At 51.8% G+C, this 13,885-nt stretch overlaps 5 protein-coding genes across 5 annotated transcripts; 3 read left to right on the top strand and 2 right to left on the bottom strand.

Moving 5' to 3' along the window:
• Nucleotide 1: 1 nt before the first annotated feature.
• On the bottom strand, nt 2–2,071 carry SEPMUDRAFT_82757 (NCS1 nucleoside transporter family; the record flags this gene model as incomplete). The annotated part of the gene is made up of 4 exons (XM_016910316.1): nt 2–804; nt 934–1,343; nt 1,422–1,635; nt 1,779–2,071. 4 exons carry the CDS (start codon nt 2,069–2,071, stop codon nt 45–47), a joined length of 1,677 nt encoding a protein of 558 aa, XP_016762596.1. The 3' UTR covers nt 2–44.
• Nucleotides 2,072–2,983: 912 nt separating this feature from the next.
• On the top strand, nt 2,984–6,296 carry SEPMUDRAFT_155188 (Hydantoinase_A-domain-containing protein; the record flags this gene model as incomplete). Its single annotated transcript, XM_016907604.1, has 4 exons — nt 2,984–3,032; nt 3,100–4,613; nt 4,699–4,954; nt 5,083–6,296. The coding sequence occupies 4 exons, from the start codon at nt 2,984–2,986 to the stop codon at nt 6,294–6,296; spliced, it is 3,033 nt and encodes a 1,010-aa protein (XP_016762597.1).
• A 420-nt stretch (nt 6,297–6,716) lies between these two features.
• On the top strand, nt 6,717–9,164 carry SEPMUDRAFT_62872 (flavin-binding monooxygenase-like family protein; the record flags this gene model as incomplete). The annotated part of the gene is made up of 3 exons (XM_016909615.1): nt 6,717–7,125; nt 7,176–7,668; nt 7,823–9,164. The coding sequence occupies 3 exons, from the start codon at nt 6,717–6,719 to the stop codon at nt 8,892–8,894; spliced, it is 1,974 nt and encodes a 657-aa protein (XP_016762598.1). The 3' UTR covers nt 8,895–9,164.
• Nucleotides 9,165–9,658: 494 nt separating this feature from the next.
• Nucleotides 9,659–11,432, top strand: SEPMUDRAFT_148179 (amino acid transporter). Its single transcript, XM_016904756.1, has 3 exons — nt 9,659–10,050; nt 10,106–10,154; nt 10,226–11,432. The coding sequence occupies exons 1-3, from the start codon at nt 9,664–9,666 to the stop codon at nt 11,338–11,340; spliced, it is 1,551 nt and encodes a 516-aa protein (XP_016762599.1). The 5' UTR covers nt 9,659–9,663; the 3' UTR covers nt 11,341–11,432.
• Nucleotides 11,433–11,597: 165 nt separating this feature from the next.
• Nucleotides 11,598–13,206, bottom strand: SEPMUDRAFT_82768 (cysteine proteinase; the record flags this gene model as incomplete). Its single annotated transcript, XM_016910317.1, has 1 exon — nt 11,598–13,206. The coding sequence occupies one exon, from the start codon at nt 13,204–13,206 to the stop codon at nt 12,292–12,294; it is 915 nt and encodes a 304-aa protein (XP_016762600.1). The 3' UTR covers nt 11,598–12,291.
• Nucleotides 13,207–13,885: the final 679 nt, after the last annotated feature.

A 13,885-nucleotide genomic window follows, 5' to 3' on the forward strand; every position in this document is an offset into this window, starting at 1 on the left:
ACTGACTTGAGCATTCTGCAGCATACACAGGTACAAGTATTATTCTATACACTCCGAACTTGCGTCAAACCAGCTTTCCCCTTATCCAGCTCATTCGGAGGCGAGCCACCATCTTCACTCTCGATAGTTTCTGAAACTGCAACACCCATCTTGGCAGCCTCAGTTTCGGTAAAAGTGCCAAAGTAATCGACATCATCAATCTCTTGCAGTCCAACGGGCGGGAAAGCGGTATTGATGCAAAAGTGCACGCTGAAACTCACGGCAAAGCCCAGAGGAAAAGCGAGATAGTACAGATTGGTACATGCTTCCGGCACTTTGATACTCGGAGTCACAGCATGTGCGAAGCCAGGCAAGAGGTAGGACCAACCGATTGCCCACGAGACAAAACTTCGCCAGTTGATGCCATTCCAGAAATAATACAGACCGTCTTTGCCCGGATGGTAGAGATCGGATAATTTGACTCGTCGCTTGCGCAGGATGAAGTAGTCGCAAATCATGATGCCGACCATGGGACCAAGGAAGACGGAGTATGCGGAGAGTACACTGATGAAGGTGCTGGCGGCACTGAGTAATTGCCAGGGACACATTGCAATGCTGAGAATCAGGCCAATGTATGCTCCACGCCGGATGTTGATGAAGGATGGAAATAGACCTGCCATGTCCATGCCGGTGGAGAATGCGTTGTCGATGGTGTTGATGGCCAATTGACAGATGACGAGGCCGCAACCTGCGAAGAAGCCTGCAGCTCGGGATCGAGAGTTGTAGTCGGTATCCAGCCATTTCTGTACCAAATTTGGAGGATTCCTAGTAGTTTGCTGCTGTCAGCTAGCTGTGTGATGGGTGGTCACAAGCTGGGAGGTGTGAAATTACGATGGTCGTAAAAAAAAAGAAAAAGAAAAGAAAAGGAAAGAAAAAAGAAAAAAGAAAACTCACCAAATCGCTTCTCCGTACACTCCCTGTGATGCAGAAGCACTCAGACATCCGAGAGCGGGCATGAGGACACCCAGCACTATAATCGAGAGCCACTGGCCCATGACCTGATCTCCCGGACGCCTCGCGAAACGAGAGTAGTCCATTTGGTTTGTGAGACCGACAGCGATTCCGCCTATGACGGTTGTGACACCGTGGACCATACTCCAGCCCAAGTCCCAATTACTCAGAGCTGTTGCGGGTTGGCTGAGTAGTGGTCCTCCCCCGCCCGCGGTTACCATGATCCAGATGCACATGGAGATCAGAGTCACTGCTGTCACCATGTTCATCCCCGCGACGACCCATTGCATCTTTTCTGGCTTCACGTACAAGATGGGTACCATGAGTACGTTGAAGACCACCCAGCCAATGAACTGTATATCATTCAGTATGGAGACCAGCAGCGACTGATAAGTGAGTTTTTTGGGCAGTATCGAGGAGAAGTGACTGACCTGCTTCGTGTTCATATTCGCCGAGGCGGGAAAGTGGTTTCCCATGTGTTGATATGACGGGAACATGGATGCGAGTATGTTTTGCACGCATAGTCCTCCGGTCCAGCTTTGCACGGAGAACCAGACTAGAGAGAGAAGAATTCTTTGGAAGAGAGCGAGATAATGGCCATACATGCCCCAGATGTAGCGACTGACGACTGGAAACCCAATGTGCCTAGACAAGTTACGTGAGGAGGTCAGTAAGGAATCTTTTCTTTTTCTTTTCTCTTTTCTTTTTCTCTTTTCCAAATCGGAGAGTCCATTCCATTCAATGCTGCATCACAAAATCAAACCCTTCCTCCCACAATCTGTACTTACCACTCAGCACCAACATATCCATTCGCGACGGCCACCATGGCGATAATGAGCTTGCCAATGAAGGTTGCAATTACAGCTTGCCAGACCGAAAGACCTGCGGCGACCAAGGAAGCACCGAGTTGCCAATTCGAAAGACACATTTGATTAATGGCCCAGAAGGAAATGTAGGCCCATCGTGTCCATGTCCGACGATGGGGTGGAAGGGGTCGAATGTCTTCGTTGATCCATACATTGGCTACGCTGCGAGCGTTGGATGGGAGTCTGCAGTAGTCGATGATGGCTTGAAAAGACATGATGATGATGATGATGATGGTGGTGGGAATAGAAGAACAGAAGAAGCAGTCCAGATAGGGATAGAATGTGTATTATGGTCAGTTATCACACATCTTTGCCGTGATAGTATTTTGGCTCTACCTGCCCTGCCTTGCCCTGCTCTACTTTACTACTTACTCCTCCTATGTACCTCTTCCTCTCCCTCACTCTCTCTCTCTCCCCCTCTCTCACTCTCTATATTATTTCATATCAGCAGTTAGATACCACCTACCTATGATATCCCCGTCGCCACGATAGGCATCCCTCCTCCTCAGTCACCACTCAGCAGCAAAACGAATCTGCCGAGAAGAGCAATCAATCAATATGTACTGTAGATTGGCGTTGTCGGTTGGCCGACGGCCGATAAGAAAGCAGAGAAAACAGATGATGTTGTTGGTGAATCCATCGGGATGTCTACTTTTTGCCGTTCCGAAACAAGTTTACTTTGATTGTACATTTGTACAACATCTACCCAACCACGCAGATAACATCATAATCTATCTAGGTGATACGGACAATACGGTACATCTTTCGAAGAGAATGTATCATTTATGATAGGCCACATAATCATATACAGGGTACTCCCCATACTTTACCTTTTACCGGCTGAAGTGAGCTCTCGCTGCGCGCTCGTCCGATTGTACGATTATAGAGACAAGTATCTCGTTGTAGACCTACGCCGAGATCGCGCAAGAGAGCTCACTCGATTATGCAGCAGCAGGCCAGCAAGTAGCTATGGCATGGAATGGCATATCACCAGCAGCACGTGAAGAGATAGATAGGCCCTTTGTCATGCTATTTCTTTTTTTTTTCTTTCTTTTTGCTATATAAAACGCCATGTCTGCGAGTGCTACTGGTTGACTGACTGACCGACTGACTCAAATTCCGAAAAAATGGCTAGTGAAGGCATAAAGAATATTCGCATTGGAGTGGATGTAGGCGGTAAGCTCTTCCTACCACTTACATGTACTACTGAAACGAAAACAAGCTCATATAACAACACGAATAGGCACAAACACCGACGCAGTAGCCATTGACCCTTCGCAGCAATACACTCCCACCCGAGGTATTCTCGCGCACCACAAAACGCCCACAACGCCCGACGTGACAGGAGGAATTGAAGCCGCAGTGAGAAATGTGCTTGAAAAGTCAGCATTGCCTTCAGAAAGAATCGCGAGCGTCACGGTCGGTACGACACACTTTATTAATGCCGTCGTGGAACAAGATGCGAGACGTCTACGCCGAGTGGCCATTATTCGTCTCTCCAAGAGCTTTTTACGAGAGGTTCCACCCTTTTCGGAATTCCCTCCGGGATTGACGAGTATCATCAAAGGATACGTGGGGTATGCGGATGGGGGATTACACATTGATGGCTCCGAGGAAGCGGCTGTGGTAGAGCAGCAAATTGTGGAAAGATGTGAAGAGATCAAGAAACTGGGTTTGACCGCGATTGTCGTGATTGGCGTATTTTCTCCCATCGATGAAGAATTCAAGCAAGAGGATCGGGTCCGCGAAATTGTCCTCAGAGAGATTCCCGGGGCAGATGTGATTGTCTCGCACGAATGTGCGAATATTGGTCTCATGGAGCGGGAGAATGCTGCAATTCTGAATGCTGCGATATTGCGCTATGCCCGGCGGACCGTTCAAGGGTTCAGAAGGGCGATGAAGTCGCTGAAACTGACTTGTCCGTTGTTTCTGACGCAGAATGATGGTACATTACTGGACTCGGTGGCCGCTGCTCAAATACCCATTCGTACCTTTTCTTCCGGCGCGACAAATTCCATGCGAGGCGCCGCATATTTGACAGGTCACGATCTTGCCAAGTCATCAGCCATCGTAGCAGACATCGGCGGTACCACCACTGATGTGGGTGTATTGCTTCCTTCCGGCCTCCCCAGGCAAGCTTCGGCCTATGTCACCGTTGCTGGAGTGCGCGTGAACTATTCCATGCCTTCGTTGCACTCGATAGGCCTCGGAGGCGGCTCCATTGTCAGAGAAGCGGAGGGCAAAGTCACTGTCGGTCCGGAATCTGTCGGTCACTACCTGACGCGCGATGCTCTGGTTTTTGGTGGAAAGGTCATCACTGCCTCAGACATTGCCGTTGCAGCAGGCAAAGCAGAAATTGGCAACGTTTCGGCCGTATCCCATCTGGACAAGGACATGGTCGAGCAAGCTCAACGGAGGATCAAGGCTCTACTCGAGGGAGCAATTGACATTATCAAGACATCGCCAGAACCTCTCCCCGTCCTCCTTGTCGGAGGCGGCGCCGTTTTGGCACCTTCATCTCTCAAGGGTGCTTCGGAACTCAAGCTCCCCATCTATCACGACGTCGCCAACGCTGTAGGCGCGGCAATCTCCAAGGTCGGAGGCATTGTAGATATCATCCAAGGTGTGGCAGATCAGACTCAAACGCAAGCGAACGAGCGTGCCAAGTCAATCGCCATACAGCGGGCAGTGGACGCCGGCGCAATCAAGGACAGCATCATCATTGCCGAAGTCGAAAGCTACCCAGTCAGCTATATGGTATGTACCAGCATTTCAAAGTTGCAACAGCTTCGCCCTTCTAGAGATATATGCTTACCTTACCTTTCACGTGTTACTTTTGCAGGCAAACCAACTTCGCACAGTAGTGAAAGCTGTTGGCGAATTAGACATCAATAAGCAAGCTGCGGTACTGAATGATGACGACGAAAACGAAGAAGATGGGCTTGATTTCGAAACCGAGGTCGATAAGGACTTTGCAGTGAAGATCATGGACGAGCCTCCCGTGGATCCTCGCACTTACAAGCCCACAATAGTCCGAAACGAAAAAGGAGTTTTGGAATGGGACATCACCGAGACTGATGTGAAATACCTGGCAGATGGTAAGTCCTCTCATTTCATGATCCCAGTGAGAGAGCCTGTACCTGGCGAGACGCTCGGATAATCGACCTGTCGAGACAGCTTCATCAGGATCCTCGAGATACCTCCTTGCTGACGTACCTTTTGATAGGATGCTATGTACTCGGATGTGCTGGCGGTGGATCTCCTGAAGCGTCAAGAATTCAGATGAGAGATATGCTCCGTGCTGGGCACAAAATGAGAGTGATTGATGCTTCGTCGCTCGCCGAGAACGCCGTGGTCTACTGGGGAGGGCACATGGGGTCTCCAGCAACATCCAACGAGGGTCTCCAGTCCATCGAGACCGTGCACGCGTTCCATGCTCTGCTCGAGTATCTCGGGCAAGACACCTTCGACGCCGTGATGAGCTTAGAGATCGGAGGCGCCAACGGTCTCGAACCATTCCTTGCTGGTTCGACGCGCTTCTTTGATCGACCCATCATTGATGCGGACTGGATGGGACGTGCCTATCCAACGTACTGGCAAACCACACTTGCCGTCCATGCTCCCGGGGAGCTCGTACCCTGTGCAATCGACTCGGGCGATGGCAAGACCATCCTCATGACCAAAGCCAGCAACGACGAAATCGTCGATCGCGCACTCCGCGCTTCGTGTTCCGAAATGGGCAGCAGAGTAGGCATGGCCTCCAAGCCCACCACGACGGACAAAGTGAAGAAATTCAGCGTGCTCAACACCGTCTCTCTCGCCTGGCGCATCGGTCGTTGCATCGCTCTCGCCGAAGCGACTAATACCCTCTCTACCGTCGCCGAGCAAATTGTCGAGCAAGTCGGCGGAGAGAAGAGCGCCAAAATCCTCTTCCGTGGCAAAATCATCAATGTTGAACGTCGCCTCTTCAAAGGCCACTCCTACGGCACTATCACCATCGCAAGCCTTTCCAGCGACGAAGAAGAAGAGGAAGAGGGCGAGTCCCCACATTCCCCAGCCAAACGTCTACCCGCCGTGAAGTCGTCCGGCACGCTCACTATCCCTTTCAAGAACGAAAACATCTACGCAGAGCACACAGATGATGATGATGAGAAACAACAACAAAATGGCGTGAAAACAACAACCATTCTCGCCTCAGTCCCCGATCTGATTTGCGTACTCGATACCGTGTCCGGAAAGAGTCTGGGCGTGCCAGAATTCAAGTATGGATTCCGTGTGACGGTGCTCGGAATCACGTGTAGTCCTCGTTGGAGTGATACGGAAGCCGGCGTGAGAATTGGAGGTCCGGGAGCGTTTGGATATGATGATATTGAGTACAAGGCCTTGGGCGAATATGTGGAGCCGAAGAGTGTGATTGAGGAATATGCACCACCACTATAATGATAAATATATAGAGAGAGAGAGAGAGAGAGAGAGAGAGAATTGTAGGTATACAACAGTACATGTAGGTACCTGAGATGGGTCGTTTTCGTATTGCATAGTACATACCCGGTAGATACACATGTAGGTACGAGAGAGATCGACAGTGACCACTGCCGCAAAAAGCAGGAGCGAATTGTCTGCCAAGTCGACATCCATCACTAGCATCGACGATACATACCTACATTGTACAGGTAACACGTAGCCACTGCCGATCTGTGGAGGATCACACCAGCACCATGATTGCCTGAAACAGTTTGCTTTTCAATCCTTCATCTTCAGAGAGAAAAGAAAACCCCCACTACCAGCCACGTTGTAGAGAAATCTCCCTCCCAGGAAAGCTGCTATCGCTTACCTACCTTACTTACCGACCGGACAAACATGACAGGTAGTACTACGACGACAACAACAGAAACAACAACGACACAGCGCATCGGGGCCAACGTTCCAGCTCCAGACGGAAATGGCCCCGCTACGCCGAATGATCAAGACTATATTTCCAAGTACGCCGTGGAGCGAGAGAAGAGACTGGGTCGAGGTGGCCTGAAGCAGTATATCGACCCAAAGCAGTCTGCAAAACTGCAGCATTTGCTCATTGATCCGTGGGTGGAAGCTGCCACGCCGGTACAGCAGGTGGTATCCAATGGGGGCCATCGCAAAGCAGTGATTGTTGGTGCTGGGTTTGGGGGCATTCTCTTCGCAGTCCAGCTCATCAAGAAGGGGTTTAAGAAAGAGGATATTGTCATCGTGGATCCAGCCGGGGGCTTTGGTGGAACATGGTACTGGAATCGTGGGTGACCGCATATGCTCCAGTCTGTCCTGCATGCTGATTTCCGGCAGGCTATCCTGGCTTAATGTGCGATGTCGAGGCCTACCTGTACATGCCGCTTTTGGAGGAGATGGACTACATGCCCAAGCACAAGTATGCCTGTGGGGAGGAACTTCGTGCATACGCTGAGAGCATTTGCCACAAGTATGGACTGTACAGCACTGCGATGTTTCAGTCTTCCGTTGACCGAGCCTGCTGGAATCAGGAGACCAATCGTTGGAACCTCGAGCTCACGCAGAGACCCAAAGGATGTCCGGAGTCTAGACTCGATATCAGCACGGATTTTCTCATCCTTGCGAGCGGCATTCTCTCCAATGTCAAAGTGCCGAATACTGCAGGGAGCGAAACGTTTCAAGGCCACATGTTCCATACGGCGCGATGGAACTATGATGTGACAGGTGGGAGCTCAGCACTGCCAGCCATGACCAAGCTCAAGGATAAAAGGGTTGCAATCATCGGGACCGGGGCAACTGCGATACAGGCCGTGCCACAGTTGGCGAAATGGTAAGTCAATTGACAGTCTGAAGGACTGCACTCACTTCCAAGAATAACTCGCCAAACGCGAATCTACTTCGAAACCATCCCCGGTGCAAGGTCTTGCTGAGACACATTCGCGTTCCCAGAGATACTAGCTTACCTTCGACTTCTTTCCTTCTAGGTCAAAGGAACTGTACGTGTTCCAGCGTACGCCGTCAGCCGTTGATGCCAGGAACAACCGAGAGACTGACCCAGAAACCTGGAAGACGAAAGTCGCCACAGGGCCGGGCTGGCAGAGAGCCCGCAACATGAACTACTTTGGTTTTGTGGGAAATGCGCAGTCAAAGCCGGAGATTGACTTGGTGGATGATGGTTGGACCCATGCGCCGTCCTTTAGTGCTTTGGTTGGGGGTCCCTCATACAATGTGAATGTCGACAGCATGGACGCACATGTACGTCAAATGCATGCTCTCGACAGATCACGTGCCGAGAAAGTGCGGAGGCGGGCGGAGCTCATTGTGAAGGATCCTGAAGTCGCAATGAAGTTGCAGGCGTGGTATCCCATCTGGTGCAAACGACCGACCTTTCATGACGACTATCTGCCGTGTTTTAATCAGAACAACGTCACCCTGGTCGACACCGATGGTCGTGGGGTGACTCGTATCACACCCAATGGCGTAGAGTTCGATGGACGAGAGTACCAAGTGGATGTCCTCGTATGGAGCACAGGATTCACGTCGCCAGGCGTGGGAACGGCAGCATCTCGTGCTGATATCAAGCTGACGGGTCGCAATGGCAAATCGCTGGATCAGCACTATCAGGGGGGCATGTCGACCCTGCATGGAGTCATGAGCAGAGAGTTCCCTAATCTCTTCTGGCCCGGGCCGTTCCAAACAGGCGCATCTCCCAACCAAGTGTTCTTGCTGGAGCTTCTCAGTGCTCACGTTGCGTACATGATCGCGGAGGCCACCAGGAGGGTGGGAGGCACACCGCTAATCCAACCGACCAAGGAGGGCGAAGAAGCGTGGGCGGCGAAGTGTATGAGCGGGGCTAGTACATTCGCGGCGCTGTCCAATTGCACGCCTAGCTATCTGAACAAGGAGGGCGAAGCGGGTATGGCATCCCCAGAAGAGCAGGTGAAGGCGGCGAGGCTTGTGCCGTGGAGTCGAGGCATCGCGGACTTCACGCGGGTGATCGAGGCATGGCAGGCTGACGGGAAGCTCGACGGGCTGGAGGTGGCTGCTCAGGCGTGACGTGAGAGCGGCGCGTCATGGAGTGCTGCAGTGGTGAGGGTGAGGTTGAGGGTGAAGAGAGCAGGTCGAAGCTGCTTATGAGAGCAATCAATGGTGTGTGTGCCAAGTCGATGTGATGCACCTATCACATGGGGCTCCACGCAGGAACGAATTTCTCTCTTCGGCCATACCGGGCGGTCGCAATACTTATCGTGCATGGAAAAGATATCAAAGTGGAGGTAGGAGGTATAGCCGTATAGGTCAGATAGGTGGAGGTGGAGGTGAAAGGTGGTAGGATTAGTTGTTAGTGGATGATGAACAAGCGAAGCGAGGAAGACAGACCACGTCGGGTGTTTTTATCCGCGATCGGCCATTTCTGTGCTCCGTGATCGCCACTTTTTTTGTCCTTCGTGTCAGCATGGCCTGCAGTAGACGCGAGACGGATCGGGATAAAGTTGAGGCACAAGACAGCAAAGAGCATCGAAGCACCAATGAAGCACCAATGAAGGCGCATGGCACCTGGTATCACCAACACCTCGACTTCTACCGCCCTGGAGCTTCGACCAAGGAGATTAATGAGATGATTCCACAGAGCACCAGGTGTGCACGGGCGCCCACCATGGGGGAGCTCTATCTGCATGGCGCATCCATGTGGTAGTAGGTACTGTAGGATAAGGAAACGCGATAACACGTCTGTCACGTCCGTACTGCTTATTATCCATCGCCGTCATTATCATCATCATCATCATCATCATTTCTTCCATCGCTCTCGAATGCTATACCGGCAACCATGGACGTCGAAGATGAGAAAAAGACCCCGATCGAGGTGAATGACAGCAACTCACCCCCACGGAAGAGCAGCCTGAGCCACGATGAAGGCGCCACTCTCGAGGTGTTGGGCTACAAGCAGGAACTGCAGCGCAATCGTTCCATGTTCACTCTCTTATTCCAGAGCTTGGCCATCGCTGCAATCCCCTACGGAGAAGGCTCTCCTCTCATATCGGCAATCTATGGTGGTGGACAATTATCCATTTTCGTGGGCTGGCTGGTGGTCCTCGTTCTGGATCAATGTGTCGCTGTTTCACTGGCAGAGCTGGCTTCGAGGTGGCCGACTTCAGGAGGACCGCAGTACTGGGCTTTCCAAGTAGCTCCTCGGTACAAGACGGTGTTCGCATACGTGAGCTTGTGCCAGTCGCAATGCTGTGGCCGGCGTGGCTGACTTGAGCTTCCAGGTCACGGGATGGGTATGGCTGATTGGAAACTGGACAATCACACTGTCAGGTAAAAGAAAAATGACGCGAAGACTGCAATGGAAATAGGGGTGGTAGCTGATTAGAAGGTACTTTACGCAGTCAACTTCGGATTCGCATCCCTCGTTTCGGGAACCATCGCCATGTATCATCCGGACTTTGTCCTGAACGACTGGCAACTCCTCCTGGTGTTTTATGCCATCACGCTGTCGACATTCGTCATTTGCGCCTTCTTCAACCGCTATCTGCCCATGGTCGACACCATTTGTGCTGGATTCACTGCCGTCTCCATCCTGGTCATCCTGATTGCACTCTCGGTGAAGGCTGATGCCGGTCGAAACTCTGCAGCGGTAGCATTGGGCAACTACGATACATCCTTCAGTGGCTGGGGAGGTTTCACCTTCTTCATCGGTCTGCTACCCGCCGCCTATACTTTCAGCGCCATCGGCATGATCTCGTCCATGGCCGAGGAGTGTGCGGATCCCACAGTCAAAGTCCCCAAAGCCATCAGCTTGTGCATTCCTGTTGGTGGTTTCTGGGGTCTCCTCTTCATTCTGCCCATCTGTTTTACGATGCCCGCATTGGAAGACATCATCGAATCCCCAGCTGGACAAGCATTACCCTACATTTTCCACCGAGTGATGGGCAGCCCCGGCGGCGGTCTGGCTCTCATATTCTTGGTCATGGTCATTACAGTCTTCTGCTCCATCAGCATCACCGTCGCGGCCTCTCGCACGACCTGGGCATTTGCACGAGATGATGCCATTCCAGGAGCAAAAATATGGGCCAAAGTTCATCCTGGCCTCGGTGTGCCTGTCTGGTCACTCGTTCTCGTCACCATCGTGCAAATGCTGCTCGGCCTGATCAATCTGGGAAGTACCTCGGCGTTCACGGCATTTGTGTCCGTTGGCGTCCAGGCTCTGGCCTTGAGCTACGCTATACCGATCGCAATCAGCCTCTGGGAAGGGCGCAGGGAGGTTGACAAAGCACGTTGGCGTATGCCCCATGTGGTTGGACTAGCATGCAACACGCTTGCTCTGGTCTGGATCGCTTTCGAGCTTGTGCTATTCAGTATGCCTACAGCATTACCTGTCACAGCAGCAAGTATGAACTACGCAAGTGTGGTCTTGGTCAGCTTTGGTGTCTTTGCTGCTTTGTGGTACGCGGTCCACTCGAGGAACAGCTACACTGGCCCACCTGCTAGCGAGGGTCTTTGAGAGTAGATCAATGAGGTTCGTTCAGTTTCAACTTCTCGGATAGTGAAGATGGCTGGCACATTGTCATAGAGCATGATGTATGCAAGCACGGCACAAGTCCGTTTGAACGAAACGACCATGGGAAGACTCATGGTCCACGAGCGTTTGAAGTGCTGTCAAGACAACAATGTCACCTGTGCAATAAGCATTCTCAGTGAAAATTGACATGAGACCCACTGGGACGGCATCAATATATCTGCAGAACCTCTCACTGGGGGGGAATAGATCATCGAGGTAATTATATGTATAAAGGGTGGCTTCAACTTCGACCTTAAGCCTAAGGTCCAAGAAAAATCCAAAAGTCCATGTTTGATTGAACTAAGCGCTCGATGGGAAATGTGCCCCATGCTGGCTGCATTCGGATAAGATGACCAGATATATCTTTCTTATACCTTAGTATACATGCGCTCGAGCCGGAGCTCGAAATGTTCGCCAACATCGTGGAGCTAGTACCTCCATAGGTAAGGTACCGGTAGGGATGGTTTGCTCTGGTCGCATCACCCCGCTGTAATCATTCGTACGGTATGCTTTGAGCTCGCAGATACACATGTACATGGACTCTCAACGCTGCTCTGGGTTGTGATGAGACGCCTCTTAGCGAGCTTGTGTGAAAAGTTCCAACCAGAGTCGCTCACTGGGTCTGTTTGATCCTGCACTGGCTGTTGATTGTGGATTTCGTGCTCACTCCACAAGTACCTCTCATTACGGACTCGGTCAAAGAGCTCAGCATGGTAGGCTGAGATCTAGTTCCAGTGTGCCCCTCGAGACAGGCCTGCCACTTTGCTTGCAGCAGTCGTCTTTTGTCCAGAGTCGGAGGAAGATCAGAGATGGTAGGATACCTACTCAGAAAGCTGTATAATAGCATAGACGGGCGCTCCGTGGGAAATCTGACAGTGTTACTACTACATCACTTCAAGGCGCGGTCCGCAAGCTGTTATAGTGCTCTCCGAGTCCAAAGCCATGCTTGTAGTATCCCAGCCATATGGTCTTCGCATCCTTACGGTCGGCACCTTCAATCTTCTCGACACGTCCAAAGTCTTGTAGTACGCTGATATTGGTGCCGTAGGTTTTTGCGAGCGCCATGAGCTCCAGCTGGCCACCCCATTCTCCCGTGTCCCGTACTTTGTGCACGTACTCAGTCAGTGGTTCCTCCAAGAACGGCACAAAGTCATCTTGATGCTCCTGGATGTAGTCTGCAGCCTTGGCTCTGACAAGCTTATACGGAGCGACAGCAGGTTGGTCGCCTGGTGCGGAGCCGAGTGGAATGTCCAGTTGCTCGAGCTGGTCTGCAATGGCAGAGTACAGACAGTGTCCGTCTGCGCGAATCTCCTTCTCGACCAGTTTGTGCTCTTTCATCGACTCCAGCATCCGCGTGCGCTCCTGCGTCTTCATGTCAGGCAGATTTGCCGCCTCTTCTGCTGCTTGACGCGCCAGCTCCTCCTGTTCTGCTGCACGCCGTGCCAGTCGGTCTTTTTGACGGTTACGCTTCTTGCCGCCTCCCGCTGCAGTGGTAGGAGTAGAAGCGGTTTCATCGTCTAGAGCGTGTTCTTCGGGCGCATCGGTAGCAGTGGCAGGCTCGTCGTCGTCGTCGTCGATTTGCAGCGTGAGCTTCTCCAGCTCTTCAGCAGACGGCTCAGCACTCGCCGGTGCCTCGCCATGCAGCTCCGCCATCTCTCGCGCCTGGTTGGCCTTCACATCGCGCTCCAGCTGGTCGCATTCATCGTTCACTGCCTTGCGAGTCTTCTTGCTCGCTTGCTTCTTCTTCTGCGTGATGCGACTCTGCAGATCGCGCAGCTCCTTCTTATGCCGCGCCTGCAACTCTTCCATCACGCAGCCTCTCTATTGTCTGCACATGTGAACGGTCTTTCGTCGATGTCTTACTGCTTTACCTTACTTCCTGCAACTGAGGTGGAGACGACGCTCCGGCGCCGGATGTGCGCTAGAAGTGTGCTATATATTCTAGACCACTCGAAAGTCGGAGCCGTACTGTCCTCTGCTATACTGCACAATGAGCCCTTGGTACATGTATCAATCGGAACGCAAGCTCAATACTACTGTGCAGAGGTAGGAGGTACTACAAACCTGTGATGCTGTCGAAAACCGATGAGAGGAGAGACGGCATCGCCAGCTGCAGCAGCAGCAAATCTTGCGATACGGGCTCTAACATTGCTATAGAATGATAACAAGCGTGGTATGTCTGAGTCAGGAGAATGTTTACCGTCCGCAGTACCACCTAGATCTAGTCTAAAACCGCCGTGGCGCATGCTATATTATACATGCGTTGTCAAGCTTTAGCTTTTGACAATTTACCAGAAGATGCGATGACAGTAACGGTGCTGCATATTTTTCTGTATCAGGCTGTCTAGATTTAGCACAACATACATAGAACTAGGAGGTGGTTGAGAGACAGAGTCAGCCTAGTGGTATGCAGCAGAAATCGGGAGATCTCGCCAAGAGTGTTTCAGGGTGCGTACGGATGGGCATAGGAGGTAGCAGTGAAGGCAAT

This window comes from Sphaerulina musiva (assembly GCF_000320565.1).
Source record: "Sphaerulina musiva SO2202 unplaced genomic scaffold SEPMUscaffold_3, whole genome shotgun sequence".
NCBI lineage: Eukaryota > Fungi > Ascomycota > Dothideomycetes > Mycosphaerellales > Mycosphaerellaceae > Sphaerulina > Sphaerulina musiva.